The sequence below is a fragment of the Chanodichthys erythropterus genome, chromosome 16, assembly GCF_024489055.1.
Source record: "Chanodichthys erythropterus isolate Z2021 chromosome 16, ASM2448905v1, whole genome shotgun sequence".
Classification (NCBI taxonomy): Eukaryota; Metazoa; Chordata; class Actinopteri; order Cypriniformes; family Xenocyprididae; genus Chanodichthys; species Chanodichthys erythropterus.
Window position 1 is genome coordinate 4,957,591 of NC_090236.1, and position 23,545 is coordinate 4,981,135.

The 23,545-nt window shown below is 38.0% G+C and overlaps 2 protein-coding genes and 1 non-coding gene across 4 annotated transcripts in view; all 3 read right to left on the reverse strand.

Annotated features, from left to right (window-relative positions):
- The window catches only part of cadm3 (cell adhesion molecule 3), a 78,781-nt gene extending 65,722 nt beyond the window's left edge, over nt 1–13,059 (reverse strand). For both annotated transcript variants that reach the window (XM_067362830.1, XM_067362829.1), the window contains exons 1-2: nt 12,950–13,059; nt 11,554–11,744 (exon numbers count right to left, since the gene is read on the reverse strand). In XM_067362830.1, the coding sequence (XP_067218931.1) occupies nt 11,554–11,674 (121 nt within the window). In that variant the 5' untranslated portion in view covers nt 11,675–11,744; nt 12,950–13,059. The remainder of the gene's footprint in view (nt 1–11,553; nt 11,745–12,949) is intronic.
- A 2,707-nt stretch (nt 13,060–15,766) lies between these two features.
- Nucleotides 15,767–15,840, reverse strand: trnar-ucu (transfer RNA arginine (anticodon UCU)). The gene has a single exon. It is a non-coding gene; the product is annotated as a tRNA-Arg (tRNA).
- A 2,667-nt stretch (nt 15,841–18,507) lies between these two features.
- sdhc (succinate dehydrogenase complex, subunit C, integral membrane protein) lies at nt 18,508–22,141 on the reverse strand. Its single transcript, XM_067362932.1, has 6 exons — nt 22,102–22,141; nt 21,291–21,350; nt 21,103–21,204; nt 20,938–20,999; nt 19,467–19,630; nt 18,508–18,771 (listed from the first exon to the last, which is right to left on the reverse strand). Exons 1-6 carry the CDS (start codon nt 22,116–22,118, stop codon nt 18,667–18,669), a joined length of 510 nt encoding a protein of 169 aa, XP_067219033.1. The 5' UTR covers nt 22,119–22,141; the 3' UTR covers nt 18,508–18,666.
- Between the last annotated feature and the right edge of the window lie 1,404 nt (nt 22,142–23,545).

Consider the following 23,545-nt stretch of genomic DNA (forward strand, 5'->3'; position numbering starts at 1 on the left):
CCATGGATATGGTCTACCTTGTCTTTGGCATTGGATTGGGTGTTATTGCTGATAGTGGTACTACTGCAACACTTACTTTTAAATTGATTTGGCACAAAAAGAAAACTCTTTGATCGGTTTGCTCTCGGCCTCTTGATTTGCTTTTAGATATTTTCAGATTATATAAATAATTAAGCTCAGAAAAATATGAAAAAAAATGTGAATCCAAAGTCATTGTGAATCTCTGTTGCAGTAAAACCAACAATCCAACAATCCAATCCAAAAATTCCATTTGCCAATAGCAGTAAGAAAGGAAATGTGATGCATGTTTATAGAATGCTTGGAATGCATTTCTAGATGCCCCCCCTTTTTCCAAGCAATGAACTGGTGGTTCAGGACAGGCCATTTGCAAAACTACGCCACAGGGCGGTTCATGGTTTGGCAATACTCTATTCCCAAGAAATCAGCTCTCAATCTACAGCCCTGTAATGCAGATAGCATCTGTTTTAAGAGCTTTGGATCTCAGCGTCGTGTCAGAATAAACATATTGCATGCTGCTGATGAATCTAGGGCTCCGCAGTTATTTAGAGTTTAGATGGAAGATAACAAATTAGCAATAAGGAATTATCCACTGACTGTGCATGCATATAATGTACTAAGACAATTCAAACCCCTCTTCAGGACATGTGTTTATGATTTTAAATTTGACTTATACATTGAATTTCAAATCCAGGGCTTCAAATCCAAAAGAGCAACAATCCATGAAGAATCTATTCTCACTGAATCATATGAATTGATTGACTTTGATTTTGTCTGCATCTGAAATTGCATACTTCCCTACTGTATAGTAGGTGAAAACAGTATGTGACAAAAGAAACATGTCTGAATTCACAAGATTCTGTGTGTATATGATGGACGCTTTACTATCCCATGAGGCCACAGGAGAGGATTTGTGAATGGCAGTGAAACGACGCAACTGACGCTGGTAGGTCACATGACAATGTCAGTTTGGCGAATGTTAGGGCTGCACAATAGAGTGCCCCAGGGATGATGCGTTTTTGTAGGCCAACCCGGAAGTTAGCAGCGCACGGGTTCCCTCGACTGAAAGCCTATTCATTTTTCCCATAGACTTTTGGAAAATCGCAGAAAATAAGCTCTGTGTTTACCAAAGGGTTATGACACTTACATGTTTTGTCTATCAAGATAATCTTTACAAGTTAACACAACATTTATAGATTTTGAAGCCTAAATAAAGTCGTCAGTTATAAAAGGCTAACAGTAGGCTATAAACGGACTACAGCACACCATGGTCGCGGATTAACGTCGTCACCACCAAGCTTCCTCAAACTTTATTTAGAAAATAACTCTATTTAAAAACATGCTCACTGATTATATATGCGCTGTGTATGAATACTTATCCACTTTTTCATGATAAATGCTGTCCAAATGTCCTGTTTGTCATGATGACGTCTAAAGTCCCCGCCAAAGGAAGTAGTCCCTTTTAGCAATTTGTTAGCAACCGCCGTTTTCAAGACACAATAAGTTTAAAAAATCACAAGTGGGTTATAACTGCTTTTATGTCATAGATCAAAACGTGAAAGTATTTAGAGGCTTTGTTTACCACAGACCTTATTTCAGGCGATTTAGCGAAAACCCATTCAAAAAACCCATAGACTTTACGGCGTTGGAACCGGAAGTCCTAAAATGCTAACTCGCTTCCGGGTTTTGCCTACAAAAACGCGTCATCCCTGGGGCACTCTATTAAACGAATTTCTAATCGCGATTACAATTACAGATGCTATGATTTTGTAATCGTAATCACGACTACTTCAGAGTCTAAAATGTCTAACCCAGCACAAAAGGAACTACAAATGACGTAAGTAGGGCTAAGCGATATATCGCATGTGATTGTCACGCGCAGTAAAGCCGGTTCTCTGATTACCGCTAAATCGCCATCACCTGCTTTCAAATGGAGCGGCATTTAATAGACAGAGCCGTAGTTCACTGACAAGCCACGCAATATCGCGTTCAATATCGAAGGCGATTCATCTGCGATATGAACGCGATATTGCGTAGCTTGTCAGTGATCTACGGTTCTGTCTATTAAATGCCGCTCCATTTGAAAGCAGGTAATGCTGATTTAGCCGTAATCAGGGAACCGGCTTTACTGATGAAATGCGTGTGACAATTGCATGTGATATATATCGGCCAGCCCTAGACGTAAGTGTATGCTGATTGGTCGAACGAATGCAAAAACACAAGTACATACATGTACACTTACAGTCTTTATTTGAGAAGGCCACAATTACAAAATTTAAGAGGTTGTCTTACAATCCATGAGTTGAAACATGAATTGAACTGGCCACACTCCACAGGAAGGTGAACTGAAAATTTAAATTAGAATGACAGGAAGATAAATTTACTGAATTGCAATTCAAAGAAATTCCACCAAGTAATGCATTCTTGAAAATGATGTGTTCTTCCACCAACTCCGAAAAAGTTAATTTATGAAATATATTGAAATATATAAACTTTATATAAATTTCTATATGTGGTATTTCAAATATTGTAATCATATCTATACATCTCTCCATCCATCCTTAAGGTCTTTAAAACATTGAGACTTCCATACTATTATTCAAATTCAAATCAAATTCAAGTGAACTGGAATTTAAAAAAAAAAAAAAAAAAAAATCTTAATTCTGTTTTTGAATGGTGCACAACCCTTGCTTTTAGAAGCTAAAATTGCTTTGTTTTAAAATTCAAATTAATCCAATATTCATGAGCTTGTTGCATCATCTCATGAATATGTATGTCTGAATATTCCTGAAAAACCCTCATGTCCTGATTAATGACAGGAGATCAGTATCTATCCTAGTTTACACAGGAAACATGAGAAGACAGAGCGCAGTTAATCCAATCAGATAGCCACTCTTACATCTCTAGATACAACCATTTTGAACTCACAGAAGTCTCAACACTTAACCTTAATCTAATAGGTCAAGCTTCCCTTGCTTGTACACAAGCTCTGCACAAAACCATTGACACGAGATGACTTTCTAAAGTGCACAAAAAGGTTCATGTAGCCAGCAAAAAAGAGAATATACTCCCTCAGCACCCACTTCAGGTTTTTGGAGTAGACTCTCAATTGTATCACTTTCTAACTTACAGATAAGCTCTCGTACCAGTGAAGCTTTGGGAAACTACATTTCCCAAGAGTCAGTGGAGGGTTCTAGAGATCATAGACAGGAAATAATGTCCTTTCTCTGACTTTGCGTGTCTCACTCGGGGGTTCCGGCATGCAAACTACGCCAAGACAAGGGTGACTTTCATTTCCCTCTCTCTCCTTCTGTTTGCAGGTGTATTTCACATACAGAGCCACACACAATCTCAACACACCTACTGATCTCACGCATGTCTATAAAAACCCTGAACAGCCGTATACTGATTACACTGATCTTTATCCAAGTCTACATTGAAACAGGACAGCCACTCTGGTGCTGGGCCAGGAGAGCCAATTCACATTCATTACGTACCTCAGAGCAGAGCTGGCGTCTCTAGATTTGTTTTTTGGGGGGTTTTCGCATACAACGGCTTTGATTGGAAAGGACTAAAGGGACTCAGTGGTTCTGTTCTGAGAATCTTTGCAAATATAGGACTAGAACAACATTATATCATCTTACTCTCAACTAATTTGACATCACGGTCGTTAAATCAGCCTCCATATCCAAACATATGAATTTGTTTTCTTCTCCTCATTATCTATTCATCTTTAACACCAGCTTACTAAACGATCAGCAGGGGGAATGTGGCAAAAAATGCTAATGACCACATGATTGAAAACAAGAAAATACTTTTTTTGTGCATTAGAAAAACACATCACATACTCAAATCAAACGCATTTGTGTCCTCATTCTACTATATTACAAGTGAGTTATTTTCTCCCATGAACTTACATTTACATTTGCACATTTGGCAGATACTTTTATCCAAAGCAACACCATACTGTGAATTCAAGGCATATATTAATGGTTCATGCATTCCTGGGAATCAAACTCATGATCTTGCCGTTGCCCTACTTTTTGAGCTACAAGAACTCACAAAAAAACTTTTTTTATATAACATTTACAAGCAATACAAATATGATATAATTCTGACTGCAAACAAAAGGGAGTATAGAATTGTGCTCAAGGATTTATTGGTTACCAATTTTCTCAAAACAACAAATATCTGGAATATCTTTCAAAGATTCAACATCATGGACCTTGCAGACATCAGAAGTGCTCGCTATAATTGCCTGGGAGCTTTGTTTTTCAATGGAATTAAAACCTGAGCTCCCAGGAATTGTGTAAATCCAGTCAGATTGAAGCTTGATGTCTTTAATGTCTTGCCATTTTGGTATGCATTGTGCTTCAGATGGTCAGTGAGCGGCTATAGGTATGCAGTCATATGTTGGATAACATGGCTTTTGCTGTTCCAAAACTAAGCGAGCTGCCAACATTGGCCATATTTTAAGACATCACAAATGGGAAAGCTGTTCTACATCTGTGATGCTTCATTGAAAACATTGTTTCTTTTCAATTGAGATGCTACTTATAGAAGGCAGAAGAAAAACTGCTTACAGGGTCTTGTAAGCAAATCTTTACATTTAAAAACACTTTCTAAAAAGCATTTTGTTTTAAGGCTACAGAGTGTTCATTGTAATGGAATATTGTTTAAGAATATAATTACTTTGGCACATCTAGCTATATCGACAACCTTCTTGTACAGGGACCATTGCAATAGTAGGACAATATTTGTCTCTACAAATAGAAACACAAGAGAACAATAACAGCCACAGCCAGGAAAAAAAACAAAAAAAACAATCTACCTCTCTTTAAAATTAAACAAGTAAATCAAGTGAGACAAAATTCACTTTTGAGTAATTAAAAACATTTTTTTTTTTTCTATAAACCACTTTAAAAAAATCCATAATTATGACTTATAAAATGTCCTATGGGTAGTTTCACCACATGTAGATCTTTCTGGTGTTTTCTTGTGTTGTGAAAGAGGAGCCATCAGAGGTTAAGATGTGCAAAGTGTGCGGATAATTTGTGGCCTGTCGTCTGACTAATCACTTTTTCAGTGATCCATTACTCTGCATTATTTATGCTAAGTAGCCATTTTGTTCAGGACCATTTATAATGAGCATTACTCTAAAGATCTTTCAAAGGCATTCGATAACACAACACACACTGTCACACACATAATACCACTTTAATCCTGACATGCGTTCACAAATATGCACATATGTCAGCATCACTGAGGTTTTACACAGTAAGACTGCATAAATCACTCAGCCCAAATGTGCTCTAGCAACACGAATAACCATCAAAATATGTCTCAGGTCAGTGGAGGGACACAACAACATGCTTCAGCACACCGCGCCTGTAGCCACGCAATGCCGCAAACAAACAAAAAGGCTCATTTTCCCTTGCAGTGCCTCTTTTGATGAATCTGTGATGCACAGTTGTTAAGCCCTACGAAATGAGCCCCAGAGCTGTGCCGTCCTCTTTAAAATGACCTTTCAGAATTTATCAAGCAGGTTATGGAGGATATCCAGATGCTTCCACCACATGTTGAGCTGCTCGCAGACTTGTCACAGAGGATGTAGCACACATATCGGAGGCTACGGGTGATCTGTCCTACAAGTCACACACACACATCAATGAGCAACACAAGCACACACACAGACATCAGAGATGAAAACTCCATGAACACATACACTTCAGAGACCATGAGCGATGAACTGGATATCCCTCACACACAAATACACACTTCAGAGACCAAAGTGAGAAGTTGTCTCTCACACATACAGCCAAATTCAAATACGTAGCCAACACATCAGAGACCATGACTGGACATCTGAACACTCTCTCTCTCACACACACTTGCAGCCTACTCAAGAAACTATGAGTGAAGACCTGAAAAACTTATATCCTGATTCCTGATACACAATTACTCATGATCTTGTTTCCTGTTTGTAATGCTTTAGTAGAGCTTTCAACTTACAATATAGCTTAACAAATGTTAAAACATAGCAATAGTTATTAAGAATAACAGCAATATAAGTCACCATAAAGCTAAACTATTTAACCACAAATGCATTACGTAATCACATTAGAAAGGTCACGCGTGACGTAGGCAGAAGAACCAAGCAAGTGTTTACAAAGCGAATGTGCAAAAACTAAGTCAAACGGCCTTTACAAAAAAAAAAAAGAGGGTAAAACAATGATGTCAGACGATTTTGAAGTTGGAGTAGAAAATGAGATGAGTTTTTCACCCTACCGCGGTACTTCCGCCTATGTCACGCGTTACCTTTTCAACGTAATGCGTGGCGCATCGCAGAGCAGCGAAAGACAAGCATTTGTGGTTAAAAAGTATACATTTTTATTTTTTTTTTAGAAAATGACCGATCGTTTCACTAGACAAGACACTTATTCTTCAGCTGGGATCATGTAGAGCCCTTTGAAACTGCAATTTGGACCTTCAAACTGTTAACTATATGGAGAAAAATCCTGGAATGTTTCCCTCAAAAACCATTATTTCTTTTTGACTGAAGAAAGACAGACACAAACATCTTGGATGACATGGGGGTGAGTAAATTATCAGGAGATTTTAATTCTGAAGTGAACTAATCCTTTAATGTTATGAATCGACGAGAATACCAAGAATACTATTAAAATTATAATTTGAAAAATATTTTATTTTAAAATCTTTATACTAACTTCCCTTCCATTAATGCAGTAGTTAGGACATCTGTGGTCTCAGTTTAGAATTATGTGATTAATTTACAACAAAACAAAACATAATGCCTTTATCTCCAAATTTTTTGTCTTGCATTATGTAGTGAAATCTGAGCTCAGTGCCTAATAATTTTCTGCTTTTTTGTTTTTGTGAATTGTAATACAGTATGTGCAAAGGATTTCAGGTGATTGGAGGATGCGAAGGATACACTTGATGCATCCTTCAAAACAGGCAGAATGAAGGTCACGAAACGAATGCTGCCTTCCAAGGATCCTTTAAATTGAGACGTGCACCCATAGCAATTAGCAATTAAAATAGAGTAAATCACCTTTTAAAAGTAACTTGATACTTCAAATAACGATTGAATCAATTACATTGTTACACTAGTAGGTGGCGACAAGTGAAAGGGGTGGTTGATTATGATTTCACTTTTTTTAACTTTTGTTAGTGTTTAATGTTGCTGTTAGAGCATAAAAACATCTGCAAAGTTATGTTGCTCAAAGTTCAATGCAAATATTTGATTTTTGAGTTTAAAGAATACTCTGTTTAAGGACTACAACAAACGGCTGGTAGGGACTACAACAAGCTTCTTCCTGGGTTAGTGACATCACTAACCCTAAAATTTACATAAACCCTGCCCCCGAGAACAAGCAACAAAGGGGGCAAGGCCATGTTGGGCTGCTTTAGAGAAGAGGAAGAGTTGTAGTAGAGTGTTGTTACCATGCCGTCATTTTACGCCGGACTGCTTCACAAACGAGAGTCAATTCAATGCTGGATTTGCACAAAATGGCACATGCTAGTCGATGAGTTGAATCAACTCCACAGCAACTACATAAATGTATCCACTAACCATTGAGAAACGTCCAGATGCATCCTAAAAGTTGTAACTTCTTCCTGAGTCTCTACATCAGTGTCTGACTCCAGTTTGAACAATGTAAGGCTGAACACCGTTACTGACAATCATCATTTCGACAGCGTGAGATTCTCCAGCTTAGTTGTTGTTGAACAACCGAAGCGTGAACTGTTAAAGCTCCGCCTTCTTCTGGAAAGTGGCCGGGAGCAGCAGCTCATTTGCATTTAAAGGGACACAAAAAAACAGCATGTTTTTGCTCACACTCAAATAGGGGCAATTTTGACAAGCTATTAAGCCGGGGTATACTTCACTTTCCGCGCCTGGATGCGGCACGTGCGCAGTCTTTCAAAGTATACTAAACCAAGGATGTACTATTACCAGACAACCGGACATTCGCTGGGCAGGATCGGAGAAGAAAAACAGTGCAGCCACCATTGCAACATAGTTCAGAAGATACACCAAGAGAACAGGAATCAAAAACGATGTAGAAGACATGCATGCGTTCTTTACACACTCTTCTTCGACGACTGCACATTATGCTCAGTACTGCACGTATTGCCAACTAGTGGACTCTTCTTTCCTGCTTGCGTATGCGCTGTTGCATGCGCACCGTCCGCACCGTCTCGAAAATTGGGCTGTGCGCGGATGGGGTGTTGTCCACATGACGAAAATTACATCATCCGGACGGTGCACAAACGCGGACCGCTGAAGTATACCCGGTTTAAAAGTTTTTCAAACGCGTCTAGAAAAACAAGGTCATATCTGACTGCTAAATCTTGTCTTGTGTCTAAATCTTGTGTCTTTGTTCATATGGACATCTGAGAAAAGCGTGTACCCTTACTTTACTGAGAAAATAAGGTCAGGGAAAAAGTGTTTTTTTCTAATTGTTATTTTGCAGTTTTTGTTAGGAAAGGTTTATTTATTATTTATTCAACATTATTATTTTTTTGACACTTCAATTCCAGTATCTAAATATTCTTAAGAGTTAAGTTCATTGTCATTTGAAAGTGTGTAGGCCTGCTGTTATATTATGATTATATATTCAGTGGCATAAAATGTTTTTACAATGACAATAATAATATTGCATGTCGCAATTAATTCTGGGGAAATATATCACAGAACAAAAAGTAGTTATCGTGAAAGGCTTACAAGCTATAATAAATGATTTGTGATGAAACTTTACAGACACATTCTAGGGACACCAGAGACTTGGCATTATACTATAGGTCCGCTTTAAAATGTAGTTTTCATCGAATCGTTCATTCAAGAGATCCGTTCAAAAACGCTGATTCATTCAGTAATAAAACAAGTGAAGTCTTTATGAATGAGTCATTGAATCATTCATGAAAATAAAGAAAATCAAATTCATTAAATATTTTTGAATGCAGCAAATAACATTTTGTCAGAACATCTAACAAACTACATGTTATTTTGTTTAGAGAATCATGGGAGAATTGTGATCTCTATCTGAATCAAAACAAAACAAAACAAAAATCCTGAAAAAAATCATCCTCAATTTACCCAGAATCATATATAGCCTACACGCGATTACAGATTAAAAGCTTTGTTTACTAATGCCAATAGGTAGGCTATGTTGTCAGTTTAATATACTTTTATTAACCCAACCATTGTAATATGTAAACAATGATTTATGCACTAAACTCAGCAGAAACACCAGCACAGACTGCAAATTTTGAAAAGCTCAGACCTGCAACTCATAGCGAGTGGCTGCCTGCCGCCTCTTGTTTTCACCTGACATTTCTCAACTTTTGGATGCTCTCGATTACTCTCTATGTGTTCTCCGATCCACTGTCAAACCCATGATTCCCTGCTCGAGCCTGTTGCTCAGCTTTCATAGGAATGAATTGAAAAAGCCCGCTTAGCTCCACTTGCTCCACTACGACGCTGTTGTTTTAATGAATATATCCAATTTACATTTTTTAAATTAATTTCATTTTAAACATGAGATTTTAAGATTTTTTTTCTCTTAAAGTTTACCAAAAATACAGTAAAAGCAGAAATATAGTTAAATATTATTACAATTTAAATGTTTCCTATTTTAATAGACCTATTTAAAATTTATTTTTGTGATGGCAAAGCTGGATTTTCAGTCTTTTCCAGTCTTCATTGTCACATGATCCTTCAGAAATCATACTAATATGCTAATTTGGTGCTTGAGAAACTTTTCAGGTGTGCTGGTGTGCTGCTTTATAGTTCAAAATAACAGAAATTTGAAATAGAAGGTGGGTGGTTGACTTTGTACAACAGTGATTGATTATGTCAGGGAAGGAAAGGTTTTCGAAAGCAGGTGGAACCAGCATCACAAGTAATTTAATGTAAATCTTACAGTCACAGACCACACCATATGGAACAAAGACATACTGTTTCCCACTTTGGATACATCATTCAACATGCTCATACACATATATGCACCAATCAAACAACCTATACATACTCTCAAACAATCCGCTCCACTGCATATAAACCAAAGTATGAGTTTCTTACATATGCATAAAGCCTGCACATATGCTCACATTCGCATTAAGGATGCACAGGGTTAGTGGATATGCAAAAGCACAAAAAGGACAATAATGAATAATGCAGTGAGCAGCAAAAACAGCTGACAGAGTTTAAGTGTTTGTGTGTGTGTGAGAGAGAAAGGATGAGATCAGGATCGATAAAAAGAAAGAAAGAAAGAAAGAAAGAAAGAAAGAAAGAAAGAAAGAAAGAAAGAAAGAAAGAAAGAAAGAAAGAAAGAAAGAAAGAAAGAAAGTATTCAAATGACACCATCTCTCTAAATCCAACATCTCAACACAAATCTCCAGTTCACACTTAATGAATTGGGAAACTCTATTACAATCATCATTCATGAATAATCTTCCAAATTTTATCTAAAAATGTTGGACATTTGATAAAGATCTGTTCAGAGAGTTACTCTAGAGAGTAACAATACACCCACACAAGCCTGTAGACTGATTCGCTCCAACTCATTGTGATTGTGTAATGTACACTTGTGCAATAGCAATTATACTTCAACTAAACATTAAAAGCATTTATGATATCCACTCATCAGTCTGCTGAAACAGTGACAATGAACCGGACAAAAGCTGCCTTCCTTACTGAACAAAATGTAAACTTTATTATGAAAAAGGATTTTATAATGAAAAGGTTTGATAAAGATGCTGTTCAGTCCTAAACTCCATAGAGGACCAATGTAATAGCCACACACCTACACAAGCCAGAAGACTGATTCAGTCCAACTCGATAAGTTGTGTAATGTATGCACATGTGCTTGAGGATAGATAGATCTGTTCTCGATGTGTGGTGTAACTATACTAAAATAAAAGCATCTATGATCTCCACTCATCAGTTCATCTGAGCTGCAATCCTTCCAAGTTCATTAAAAAATTGTGATTTCATAATAAACTTCATTAGAATTGCCTGCATTGTGTATGTCTTAAAAATAAAGGCATCTACTGTTCCACAAAGAACCTTTAACATTCATGGAACCACAAACGGTTCTTTATAGTGGAAAAAAGTTTCTTTAAGTTTTGTAAATGTTTTTCATACTAAGAAAAATGATTTTTTTGATGGTTTTTGATGTTTTTTAAGAATGCTTGAGAAATGACTGAGAAGATTAGATAGATAGATAGATAGATAGATAGATAGATAGATAGATAGATAGATAGATAGATAGATAGATAGATAGATAGATAGATAGATAGATAGATAGATAGATAGATAGATAGATAGATAGATGTGCTATTGTTCTCAAAATAACAACACAGCAGAAAATTCCGTTGGAGCTGAGAAGAGGGGGAGGCTCCTCTGTGCCCCACGAGCTTATTAACGGCTCTGTGATTCCCTTGTAAAAACAGAAAACACTGAAAACATGAGGGAGGAGCAGAGGGAGTGCAGAGAGGGGGGTTTCTTACCGAAAACGTAGTTGCTCCGAACGGAGGTCGCGAGAAGCATCGTCAAGGCCGTGAGAGCCCTGAGAGCGGCCCGCTGGAATGACGGGAATGTCATACTCTGACGCGCGCGCATCCCGCTCATCCGTCCAGTACGTAAAACTCAATAGTCCTCTCGAGGCCAGGAGAAGTGGAGAAGCTCACCGAAGCGCTGACTGGAAGAAAGGACACACACATACACACTCATTAACAGACGGAGCGCGCCTATTGGTCGCATTGATGCTGAGCACACACACTTCACTCACGCGCTGCCCCAATGCTTCCATTAATCGTCTCGTGTCACTCGCAGTGTGTGATGTGACGCAGCGATCGAAAACATTCCCTTCGTCACTCAGTAACCCAGAAAACGACTGTGAATCGACAAAAGCGGGCGCACATGCCTGACAAGAACTGAGATTTGTAGAGTTCTGCCCGCGAAAATCCTCGCGGTAGCCTTTAACACCTCTCTCATTATTCTCCTACTCTCTGACTGCTGCGCGCGCGAGAGGAAGGTGCACCTGTCGCCCGTTGAGAATTCAGCGCGCAGCCCTTGGCCACAACCACGCGCGCGCGCACTCACACAATAGTCCAGGTCGCTGGTTGCCTATTCCTCTCTCTTAGTGCGCTTTTTTGAACTGTGCGTTGCCTGCGGGGCGGGCGGACGCTCTCGCAGAGATGCTCTGTATTGTTGTGCAACTACAGAGGGAGGCAAGGACGGACAGTGGCTGTCAAACTGTGTGTGTGTCTGTGGATGTTCAGCGCAAGCAGCGAAGCCTCGCCTCATCGCGACTGTCGGCATGAGGTGATGATACCTTCAGCAATTCTATGACACGCGACCCGAAACGGAGCCACCCGCGCCGCCTCCCTCACTCATCGGTTCTTTTCTCGCACTTCTCCTCTTTATTTCCCTCCCTCCCTCTCTCTCTCTCTCCCGCTGAGTACCAGTCCCGTTCTCACCCGCGCAACCGGGACGCCCCACCGAACCACGGAAAACAGTAGCAGGTGCACACACTCCGAGCTGAATGCAGAAGGAGCGGCAGGGATGCTGGTAAAGCCCGCGAATGGGAGGGTAGAGGAAACGCGAGAGGGCAAAGCAACCATCGGCGTATTAACAGTAAGCCTAAGCACGCTTTAACATCAACCCCCTTCCCTTCGCTCATAGTTTAACACCTCCGAGCTCGTTGAACGATTTTCTGCCCGGTGCGCCCGTCAGGAGAGGCGCGCGCGGATGCAGGCGCATTCCAGAGCACGAGCGTGCCCCTATTTACAAACCTGACAGGTGTCTCCCCCCCATCTGTATAAGCCGCCAGCCAGGACGCCAACAACAATAATACCCCTGCGTGTCTGTGAGCTCAAAAGGAGGGCAGATTACAATACGCACCGATGTAAGCGCTCCTCGTGATGCCCGTTGGTTCTGGAGTGTTGGACCCGTCTATGCCTGCTGGCGCTCACGCTAAGGTCCCAATGGATCTGTCTGTCTTGGTTCTCGTTCCGCCCTCCGCTGTCTTCTTGTTTTTCTTGCCTTTTTCCTCTCTCCACGGCTACCGTTCACTGCAGCAAAACAGTCTGTCTGAAAGCACCGAGAAAGGGAGGGAGAGAGAGGGAGGAAGGGAGGGAGGCGCGGGGGGTGGAGGGGGAGGGGTGGGGATTTTAATACGATTTGGCCGTACCATTTGGATAGCAGGGCTAGACCATACTGCCTGATATATTATTATTATTATTAATTATTGCTGTTGTTGATAACATTGTTTATGTCCGAAATTTGAAATAAATAAATTGTCATATTTATTTTGTTTTGACTAAACATTACACTAAAACATTAAAGAACAATATAAAATACTTAATGAATAATAATTTATCATTTATGCACATTTGTTTGTGATCTAAATGGTCACAAATGTAATTTTATATTTAGCAGCTTTAGCATAACATGCAAAATTTAAAAATATGAGAAATTAATTACTGCTGAGTAGCCTAAATACGCAAAAAGTATTAGATAAGTTTCCTGCAAACATATTCGAACGAACAGCAAAGTGTTGGCTGCCACAAAAAGCACACTAAATTGTGCAATTTATAAACTTAATCAGGTAGAAAAGAATGAATGAATGAATGAATGAATGAATGAATGAATGAATGAATGAATGAATGAATGAATGAATGAATGAATGACTCAAATAGTTAACTTCACAATCAAATAAAAGAATCTGAGTCTGCAACAACTACTAGGCTTTGTAAATAGTGTCACAATAAATCTTTATGGTCCTAAAAATAGGCTTACGTTTGGCCAAAACATAATTTATTTGACTTTTTATTTATTTATTTCGGGGTTAAATGTGAGCAAGACGATGTTTTCGTGAAGTTCCCCCTCATTCAGGCTGGTGGCGGCGCGAGGTGTGGTCTCGTGAATAGAGTCCCCGCGCGAGCCGGGCTCTGGAGACCCCGCCGGCTGCTCGGGAGGCCCGCGCGAGAGGAGAGGAGAGGATGGGAGGAGGGGAGGGCGTTGCGACTCGCTCGCGAGAGGATTTAAGGATTAGTTCTGCACGCGGATTACTCGCTGTGCGGTGCGGGGGACGCACGGGGTTAAACATGGACGACTGCACGAGAGGCAGATACCCCGAGAGAGCAGCGACTCGGTCACCGTGGCGGTGGCTCGAGCAGCCAACCGGAGCCTCGGGGCGGGACACTTCCGGCCCAAATAACTACATACTTGTGTGTTTAATGTCAGCAGCCCCCAGTCTGTCGGCTTTTATTCATTTCACGGAGTGAATAAAGCATGACATAGATTAGACAGTGGAAAATTAATCTCTTTATGCGGTAAATAAAAGATACAGTAGTGTTATCATCCCAGCTTGTCAGCACGGTCTCCATCACTGATACGCATGAGACAGTAGTTACATCTACTGGTCAGGAGACTGTACTGCGAGCATTCCGGTATTCCCAGAAAGCGCCCGGTTACATCATTCAACAACGAAATAGTTCAGCCTATCAGATTGAGAAGATATTTACACAACAATATTTCAGGCTGTGAAGCGCCGGACGGCGTACCTTCAGTTTCTAGTGTTTGGAAACAGAGCCCATGCCCATTTCATCATTTTATAGAGACGCTGACGTCATTATCCGCAGAGCTGTGACAGTCCACGCGGTCGAGCGCGCTCGCCCGTGACCTGCGCAATTCTTTTTCTTCGACGTGCGACTGTCCAGAAGCGCAGAAACCAACACCCTAGTTTCCGACCGGCCTGTGAGTGCGAGGGAGACAGGAAGACAGGGATAATATGAGTAGAACGTCTCAATTATCAGTTTAATGACTTGCTGAACATCTAAAATCAAATACTGCATTAAAATGAGCCCTCATCGCTCCCTCTCCCTCTCTCAGATAAGACTGCCTGTGGAGAGGAAAGAAAAAGAGGTGATGAACAAGGCAGCATGGGCCAAAATCACATATGAATTGCAAAATTGCAGAAAAAAAATTTCAGCGCAGGTTGATGCTGGTGAAATTGCCTTGTGTGAGAGGATGAAAATGAGCTCAAAGTGGATAAATGAATGACTGAGAACCTGGTGAACATTCACACCTTCAATTCAAATAAATGAATGATAGAGCGAAGGAGGGTTTCCTGGATGAGGATTTCCTGTAGAGTTTGATCACACAGTGCACAAGTGAGATTCCTCTCTATTTCTATCCCATAATGACCAGGAAGAGCCAATCACATAGTTCGCTGGAAAATCAATAGGACACTGATGTCTCTCTCCATCTCTCTGGCAGGCTCTCATTCTCTCTCTCTTTCTCTCTCCCCAGTGCCATTCAGGATAATTCTCTTCACGTTAGAGAGACTTTATTGGCAAGACCAAAGACAAGTATATTACAGCTGAACTGATTTGAGAGGGCAAAAGGGACAAGAATGCGTTAAAAAAGAAAAATTGCATTTTTTACTGTATTAGAAATGGAGCTGACTATGTAGTGCGAGTTACCAAACCGTTGCATCTCTTTAACTGTGGAAATATAGAGAGAAAGGCTTTTAAAATTGTAATTGTGAATGTTTATAAAAACAATAAAAGAGAAGGTTCATTCACAAAAATGTAATATGCATTGCATCCTCTGCGATGAAGTGACAGTTGAGCATCACATTACCTATTTATGCATTTATTTTATAATAATAATAATAAAAAAAGCCATCATCCGCTGATGGCGTCATTTCCGACTCATCTCTGCCGGGACTCGAACCCGGAGCCTCTGGATTAGAAGTCCAGCGCGCTATTCCATTGCGCCACAGAGACTGAGCCACATGATGCAGCGTAAAGTGAGGTCATATTCTGCATCAATACAGCATCCTGCAGCATCAGGACCAGTTCAATGCTCGTGATGTAATTGCGTCGTGTCCCGCTAGGGGGCGCGCGCTCCTCTCTCGCCTTGACGTCGTGCGGAAAGATCGGACATCCGCCCTCAGCAACCGAAAACAAAATTATCAAGGTTTATTTTTATCAGTTCTTAAAAAACAACAACGATAACTAAATCTCAGAAACTCTATAACGCCACAATGTCATTCAGACTACTACCACAGCTCAAACACACCAATTATTTCACGAGCTTTACTTCTAGTCTGTGCCAGCATTCTGGAACACTGTAAACACAATTCATCAGGAAAATTAATATCATTACCTGAAAAGCGTCATTTTGTGTACCGTGTCTCTATTTATGTATCATACTGTTTATAAATAGCAGGCTAATTATTTGTTTGCTGCCAAATTAGCCGTATTGTAAAAATTAAATCGCGTGCGCATCATAGCTTATCAAGGGGTTTCAAGCTTTGTTTCGTCAGTGACCACCAAATATGACTCACTTGCTAGAATATAAATATATATAGTTTTACTTAAAATTTTAAGACAGCTTTTTTCATTCATAAAGACCCATTTAGATTATATTAAAGACATTAAATAATTAGTTTGTATAGGCTACTGTTGTAAAAGGAAAACACTCGGCTAGCTGTGTCTTCTCTCCACCAACAGAACACTTGAACCTTTTCAATTCAATTTGTATAGTACTTTTCAAAGTAAATATTGTTCCAAAGGCACTTTGCAGAGAATAGTGCCATCCAACCCCCAGGAGATAAAGACAACAGTGTGAAGGAAATGTTCTGTAATACAGTAGGCTACAATAATTATTGACCACATATAAGTTATAAGTTAAGAGAAACTAATAATTCAATATCTTTTTCCCACTCAAAAATATAGAGACAGTGAGAGACCAAGGATACATGTTTCTTTATTTCTATTGTTGAAACGTCCAGAAAAAAAAAAAAAAAAAAAGTCACAATCAATCATCAATCATGGTTTCTGACCAGTATGTATAAAGCAAAATAAAAAAAAAACAGTAAGAATATCAAATTTGGTAAATGTGTTAAACATTATGGTTACACTATTTTAAGGTCACTATTACAGTGTAATTATACATTTAAGTACTGAGTAATAATAATTAACTACACATACTTACTATAGGGTTAGGATGAGGGTTTGGTTTAGGGTGAATTGCATTATGCATAATTTCTAGTTATTACTACATGTAACGTGTAACAATGACACTGTTAAACATTTAACTAATATTTTAAGTGAATATGAAAACTGACATCCCTAAAAATACATTGTAAAATTGACTAATATTTTCAGAGGACCCCTGAGTTTGAAAAGACCATATAAACCAACCTGATGCAATACTGAAACTGAACACAATTTGTTTATTCTTGACCACAAGTCAAAGGAAATGCCTTCTACTTTAAGACACAGATAAATAACTTCTCTCCTGAATTAGTGTTTTAGTAAAAGGGGAAGGGAAATGATGAGAGAACAGGTGCTTTAGAACTCCAGGATGGAGTTTTTCAATAAACATTCAGTGTAGTGATTACGTGTAGTCTGTAATCCAAACCAATCCATTTTACGACATTACCATTTAAATGAAAAAGCCCACAGCCATCCTTGACATTATCATTCAGGTGAACAAGATTTGCGGAGAATAATTTAACCTGTGCAGCCAGACTTCAACATTTGGGTTTGTTTAAATTATTAACAAGATTCTAATCACTCTCTCTTACTATTAGTTACTATGAAACATTATAATTGCCGTTATCATTACACACAAAGGCAACACATATAAATGTATAATTTATGCATTGTCTTAAAACATAGTATTATAGATGCTTTATATGGCTTATTATTATTATGAAGACCTCTTTATGTCAAAATTAAGTCATGATGGGAGGAAATAACATAAATGCCAAAGAATCTGTCCGTTTTGGTGCAGAGTACTGATTTGCCAGGAGCTTCTATTGTCTAGAGTCTAGAGGTTTAATTTTATTTATCCCAAAATGGAAGTGAAATCAAGCAAAGGTCAACATTTTTGGAAATACTGCAATGACACAGAAAAACAAGGCAAATGTTTTAGGAAATGCTAAGACCATTCCTGAATATTTTCTGAATATTGCTGTAAAGTTCATTGCAAATGCCAAGTTCCATGTGCAATGCTTTCAGCTGCAAGTCATTTAAAGGGTTAGTTCACCCTAAAATGAAAATTCTATCATTTATTACTCACCCTCATGCCGTTCCACAAAAAAAAAAAAAAAAAAACGACTTATATAGTGATGGCCGATTTCAAAACACTGCTTCAGGAAGTTTTTTGGGGGGCACCAAAAATATTCTCGTCGCTTTATAATGTTAATATTGAACCACTGTACTCACATGAACTGAGTTAAATATGTTTTTAGTACATTAATGGATCTTGAGAGAGGAAATGTCATTGCTGGCTATGCAGACCTCACTGAGCCATCAGATTTCAACAAAAATATCTTAATTTGTGTTAAGAAGATTAACGAAAGTCTTACGGGTGTGGAACGGCATGAGGGTGAGTAATAAATGACATTATTTTCACTTTTGGATGTACTAACCCTTTAACATGGGAAAAAAAAAACACTGAGGACATTTTTTGTGTAGACGTAAATATTTTAATTTTTATATTAATGAATTTGGTCCTTACAGACCACTTCTGGGACAGATAAACAAAATAACACCACCTTCTCTACTTCCACATTTTCTTCATTTGTGTGTCTCTTGGATTTACATGGCAGCAAGACCAATTGATGTGAGAATAGTCAGAGCAATGACAATGTAGCCAGAACGATAGATTTCAGGAATCTTAAAACCCTTCCCAACATCCCACATCTGAAAAAAAGAGACAAAAAGAGATATGAAACAAAGTATGATCTATATTGGGGCTCATGAAAAAAGAGTGAACTGCATGATATGCTGAATAATAAGTCTAATTAATATTAATATTTGCTGAGAACAGTCTCCAAAAAGGATAAGTCATTATTCTGGTAATGAGTAAAGCATTGAATAGACATTAAAAATATTGAATATACACTACAGAAACTTCAAAAGTTTGGGTCAGTAAGATTTCTTTGAAAAAGGTTTATGCTCACTAAGGTTGCATTTTTTTAATAAATTGCATTTTATTTATTTATAACTGTTTTCTATTTTAATATATTTTAAAATTCAATTAAATCATTACTCCATTCTTCAGTGTCACATGATCCTTCAGAAATCATTCTAATATGTTAATTTAAGGCTCAAAAAATATTTCTTATTATAATCAATGTTGAAAACAGTTGTGCTGCTTAATATTTTTATGGAAACCGTGACACATTTTTTGCAGGATTCTTTAATCCATCCTTGCTGAATGAAAGTATTTTCTTCTTCGAAAAAAAAAAATCTTACTGCTCCCAAACTTGACCTGTTGTCTAAGTTGTAATTTTACACTTGATCACATGTTTGGTCACATACAACTGGTTACACTGTCATTATGAGAGCCAGAGAGTGTGTGAATATACTTCATTAATTTGTGTGTGTGCATGTACCAGATGACGGATGCCGTTGAAGGTGTGATAAGACACTGGGAAAGCCAGAGCAAATTTGCTGAAAGCAAGGAACTGGGGCCCAAAGGACATGGAGTGAATGAGATCAAGGTAATATGGATAACTCTCCGGTAAAACCAACGCAGCAAGTGCAAACGCAGAGATTCCTGAGACAAAAAGATCAACAACATTATTTAATATTAAAATGCAACCATTTAGTCATGAACACAACAGGATTTATTCTTTAAAAGTCAGCAAGAACGATAATTATACATGTGTCAATGGCAGTTTATGATAACATTCAGTCTATTGTAAGCACACACTGCAGCTTTGTCGTCTGCCGCTTGAAATGCTTAAGCTCTTTGAATTCTGATTGACTCATTCAAAATTGAGTTATTCACATATTCTTATTCTGTGACAACTTATTTATATTATGTGATTTTTTTTTTTAAATGTTGTGTACATTTTGGGACTTTTTTTTTAGAAAACAAAAAGGTTCTATCTACAAAGTCCAATGGAATGCAGAAACTTTGAAGTTCAATATCTCAGAACTGCTCAGAATGCAGATAGAATCCTATTATTCCAAGGGGACGATTAATATTTTTAAAATACGTCTCTTATACTCATCAAGGCAGCATTTATTTGATCAAAAATTCAGAAGAAAAACAGTAATATTGTGAATATTATTACAATTGAAAAAATGATTTTCTATTATAATATACTTTAAAATATAATTTATTTCTGTGATGCAAAGCTGAATTTTCATCAGTCATTACTCCAATCTTCAGTGTCACATGATCCTTCAGAAATCATTCTAATATGCTGATTTATCAATGTTGGAAACAGTCGTGCTGCTTAATATTTTTTTTTTTTATAACCTGTGATAGTTTTTTTTCAGAATTCTTTGACGAATATACACTATTGTTCAAATACACTATTGTTCAAAAGTTTGGGCTCGTTTTTTTTTATTCAGCAAGTATGTGTTAAATTGATATAAAGTGATAGTCAAGACTAATATTGTGAGAAAAGATTTCTATTTTGAATAAATGCTGTTCTTTTTTAACTTTTTACTCATCAACAAATCCTGAAAAATGTATCACAGGTTATAAAAAATATTAAGCAGCACAACAGTTTCCAACATTGATAATAACGGAGTATCAAATCAGCATAATCACTGAAGACTGGAGTAATGATGCTGAAAATTCAGCTTTGCATCACAGAAATAAATTATATTTTAAAGTATATTAAAATAGAAAACCATTGTTTTCAATTGCAATAATATTTCACAATATTACTGTTTTTTCTGTATTTTTGATCAAATAAATGCAGGCTTAAAGAGACTTCTTTAAAAAAACATTAAAAAGAGTAATGTGTCTCAAACTTTTGACCGGTACCAGTTATCATTATAGTTATCGTCTTGGTGTGAACGGGCCTTTAGAGGCATCATCGAAAGCCAAGAATATATTCTATCTACCTGAACTTAGTGCAACGCCTGTTCCTCTGTGTGAGATTGACATCATCATGGGGACAGACCACCTGTAAACACCAAAGACATTCATTGATCATTTTTTTTGGACAGTTAATTCCATTCATAACCCTCACACCACACACTCCAAGAAGTAGATGTGGTAACACTCACTGGTAGATGCTTATATGTGGTGAGACAGGTCTGTTGAGTCGTGTGTTTTTTGTCCAAAACTTGTTCATTTCCTCTTTCGCTGTGGTTCCCATAGGGACAGCACTGGAAAACAAAAGGAGAAAGGAGATTTACAGCTTAATATGAATTCTTAATGTGAAAATTTGTTGGGAAAACACAAAAGTACTTACTGTCTGTAGAGTATTCCAAACTCTGACCGTGACGAACACAGACCCTGTCGGGCCACCGTCCTTAAAAACAGAAAAAACCCATAAATTTCAGGCACAAGTATGAAACTAATAAATTTATGGACAAACACACATTTGTATACAGTTAAAGCAGCTGGGTATTTGGTACATTGTAAACCAGGGGCCGCATTCAGAAATATCCTAACTCATGTCTGTAACAGAACACTTTAAAACACAATAACAGCACAGACCTGCTGTTTGGTTATGTAAGTTACCTAACAAGGCATCATTATTAACATCTAATATGGTTAATCTGATAAAACTCTACTAATGGAAATAATGTCACACAGTGATAGGACTCCAGCAGAGCTGGAGATGAGCTCGCACATATGAACATAACAAATAATGTGGCACACAACATACTACTCAGTTAATGTTTAATTATCATAATTGATGATTTTAACGTACAGAGGATTCTGGTGTAAAAGACCTTGCAGACAGTATGAACAAAAACAACGGAAGAAATGATTACTATTATTATTATGAAAAGAACTTGATGCTAAAAGATAAGTAAACTGACTGAGAATAAAAAAGCTGTAGCATAAAACATGGCTATAAAGACCATAACAGAGCAAAGTGCAGTACACAGTGTTGTTACATGTACAATACGTTAACATCCGCAAGCTCTCAAAATCACGACTGTCAAACTGCCAGCTCATATGATTGCAAAAAGACCGTCACAACGACTAATTTCATCTGAAACAAAAGAAAAAGCAAAGCTGTCACATTTTAAAAATAACATGTTCGTACTGACCTTAGAAGCAACGCCATGTTTTTGATCTTGAGTGTTCGGACGTGACGCAGCCGGATGTTGCAGACGAAATCACAAGCCTTCCGCCATTTTGGTAAGGTCAATTATGCACCTTTCACATCTCTCAAGTAAAAGGGGTAATAATTCACAAGTGCTACCCTGCAAATTACTAACTTACCTAAAAAAAAAGCTCAAAACGGATATTTCCTCCTGTTGCTCCTTCTGTGACAACTCTGATGAAACTGTAGTAGTTCATCTTTTTTGGCTTTGTCCCTTACTAAAATGTTTTGGCAAGATTTTTTAGGTTATATTAGGAATAAAATTTAAAATGAATATGTGTTGTTTTGGAAGGATGTGGTACTAGGCTTTGTTGATTATGCTCAGTCAAAAAAGGTCAGTTTTATGTTATTTATCTGATCTTTTTACTTGCTAAATTCCACATTCATAAATTTAAATGCTAAACCTCTCCTTGTGAAAGAATTTGAAAAATACATATTTTCAATTAAATTTTCTGAGAACAAAAAAAGCCATCTATTTGCAATTATTTTCCTTTTTTCAGTGTCATGTAATTCTCATAATTTGTCAATATATTTAATTCATAGGCTATTCCCCCGTTTTCTTTTTTTTTTTTTTTTTTGTATTTTGTGATTTGTTATTACTTGTGTATTGTTTTGAGCATCAATAAAAAGGTCAGTTTTACAAACCATAAGGTCATTGTGATAACATTGGATAGTCGGTTATGTTAAAGGGGGGGTTGATTATGATTTCACTTTAGTTAGTGTGTAATGTTTCTGTTTAAGCACAAACAACATCTGCAAAGTTACGAATGTAAAGGGAGATATTTTCTATTAAAGAATTTGCTGTTTTAGGACTACAACAAATGGCTGGTAGGGACTACAATGATCTTCTTGCCATGTTAGTGACATCACTAACCCTAAAATTTAAATAATCCCTGCCCCCAAGAACATACAATAAGGAGGTGAGGCCATGTTGACGGCACATGTTAGTTGATGAGTTGAATCAACTCCACAGCATCTACAGAAATGTATCCACTAACCATTCAGAAATGTTCAGATGCATTCTAAAAGTTCTAACTTCTTTATGAGTCTCTCCATCAGTGTTCAACTCCAGTTGTAAGGCTGGACACGTTACTGACATTCGTTATTTTGGCTGCATGTGATTCTGTTAAAGCTCCACCCTCTTCTGGAAAGGGGGCCGGAAGCAGCAGCTCATTTGCATTTAAAGGTGCCATCGAACGTTTTTTTACACAATGTCTAAGGTGTCCCCTGAATGTGTCTGTGAAGTTGCAGCTCAAAATACCCCATAGATTTTTTGAAATTAATTTTTTTTAACTGCCTATTTTGAGGCATAATTAGAAATGTACCGATTCAGGCTGCTGCCCCTTTAATTGCCCGCGCTCTCCGCCCCCTCCCGAGCTCTCGACTCT